At 42.2% G+C, this 2,038-nt stretch overlaps 1 protein-coding gene across 1 annotated transcript; it reads left to right on the top strand.

Annotated features, from left to right (window-relative positions):
- LOC134204235 (AP-3 complex subunit mu-1-like) lies at positions 1-1,822 on the top strand. The gene is made up of 6 exons (XM_062679062.1): positions 1-75; positions 209-296; positions 367-692; positions 752-911; positions 1,030-1,529; positions 1,593-1,822. Exons 1-6 carry the CDS (start codon positions 41-43, stop codon positions 1,726-1,728), a joined length of 1,245 nt encoding a protein of 414 aa, XP_062535046.1. The 5' UTR covers positions 1-40; the 3' UTR covers positions 1,729-1,822.
- Positions 1,823-2,038: the final 216 nt, after the last annotated feature.

Below are 2,038 nucleotides of genomic sequence, written 5' to 3'. Positions count from 1 at the left end.
AGAATTTCGTGAAATAAGTGCAATTTCGTGGTGAATCGACATGATTCACAGTTTATTCATTGTCAATTCCAGCGGGTGAGTAAAGTTTAGTGTTTTCCAGTGAGATTTGTACGTGAAAATGGGGTAATACGTATCACTAGAAAGTGCATCGATCTGTTTTGATTGCGAATTGGATCCAGTGTTGCCAGTAATTTACCTTCTTTTACAGCGATGTATTCTTGGAGAAACATTGGCGCAGTGTCGTGTCTCGGACGTGTGTGTCCTACTTTTTGGATGTTCAAAGGGAGAATCCCAATGTTAGTGCATTATCCATAACTAATTTGTAAAAAAGAAATTTCACTGAAAAAATAATTCTTAATATTTCAGGATGTTCCACCAGTGATTTCGACACCACATCACTATCTAGTTTCGATCCAGCGGGGTGGTGTCTCGTTGGTCGCAGCATGCAAACAGGAATGTCCTCCTTTGTTCGTCATTGAGTTCCTGCACCGGGTGGTGGATACGTTCGAAGATTATTTTTCCGAATGTACGGAAAGCATCATAAAGGAGAACTATGTGGTAGTGTATGAACTACTAGACGAGATGTTGGACAATGGATTCCCGCTGGCGACGGAGAGTAACATCTTGAAGGAGCTGATCAAGCCGCCGAATATTCTACGCACGATTGCCAACTCCGTGACGGGAAAATCAAAGTATGAGTAATGGTATGTTTAAATTGAATCAGTTTTTTATTGGGTGATTATAATTTCAGTGTCAGCGGGACACTTCCAACCGGTCAACTGTCCGCTATTCCATGGAGAAGAACTGGTGTGAAGTATACCAACAATGAGGCATACTTCGACGTGGTAGAAGAAGTAGATGCCATCATCGACAAAAATGGACAGACTATCTTCGCTGAAATTCAAGGATATGTAAGTTCTACACTGTTAACAATTTATGAAACTTGCAAACATGGTATTTTGTTCCGCCCATTCAGCAGAATAAAACCATTTGGCATTGTCTCTAATAATTCCTTTTTCCTCATTACAGATTGACTGCTGCATCAAACTAAGCGGAATGCCCGACTTAACGTTATCCTTCATGAACCCGCGCCTCTTCGATGACGTTTCCTTCCATCCGTGTGTTCGCTTCAAACGCTGGGAATCGGAACGAATTCTTTCGTTCATTCCACCGGACGGAAATTTTCGGCTAATGTCCTACCACGTGGGGTCGCAGAGTGTCGTAGCAATTCCAATCTACGTGCGGCACAATCTGAGTCTTAAACCGGGCGAGCAGGGCCGAATGGACATCACGGTGGGTCCCAAGACGACACTGGGCCGCGTGGTAGAGGGTGTTAAGCTGGAGATTCGGATGCCGAAGGCGGTGCTGACCTGTGCGCTGCTCGCCAGCCAGGGCAAGTATACGTTCGATCCGGTGACAAAAACCTTGCACTGGGATGTGGGAAGGATTGACGTTACCAAATTGCCGAACATTAGGGGAACGGTTTCGGTGGCGTCGGGTTGCACTTCGTTGGAAACGAGTATTGATAGGTAATCTAATCCAATATGGAAATAATGTTCAAGTGTTCAATTATCATTTGTTTGATATCGTAGAGTACAATTCACCATATCGCAGCTTGCAGTTTCCGGATTAAAAGTCAATCGATTAGATATGTACGGCGAAAAGTATAAACCTTTCAAAGGGGTAAAGTATGTAACGAAGGCTGGTAAGTTCCAGATACGAATGTGAAAAAGTATTTTGCTCTATTGTGTCAATCTCAAACGTATTTTATGTTGATGTCATCCAGTTATATAAATTATTCAATTAATTATATCATTCCAAACCAGGCAGTACTGCTCAATGTTCCGAAACTTCATGTTCTTGCACAATTGCCATAACATCTCAACACACAGTCCTAACGGGTGTAGATATTCTATGGTGGATTGCCTTACGAAACTCAGGTGGAAAATGAGGAAATGCTTTTTTTTTAAACTTTATTAATGTGTTTTTTTAATGAGGAAATGTACATACCGGTGACCTCCAAGGTTGAACATTGAGC

Source organism: Armigeres subalbatus, unplaced genomic scaffold, assembly GCF_024139115.2.
Source record: "Armigeres subalbatus isolate Guangzhou_Male unplaced genomic scaffold, GZ_Asu_2 Contig470, whole genome shotgun sequence".
Lineage (NCBI taxonomy): Eukaryota > Metazoa > Arthropoda > Insecta > Diptera > Culicidae > Armigeres > Armigeres subalbatus.
The sequence above is the reverse complement of the archived record's forward strand: the minus strand, read 5'-3'. Positions and strand labels throughout refer to the sequence as shown.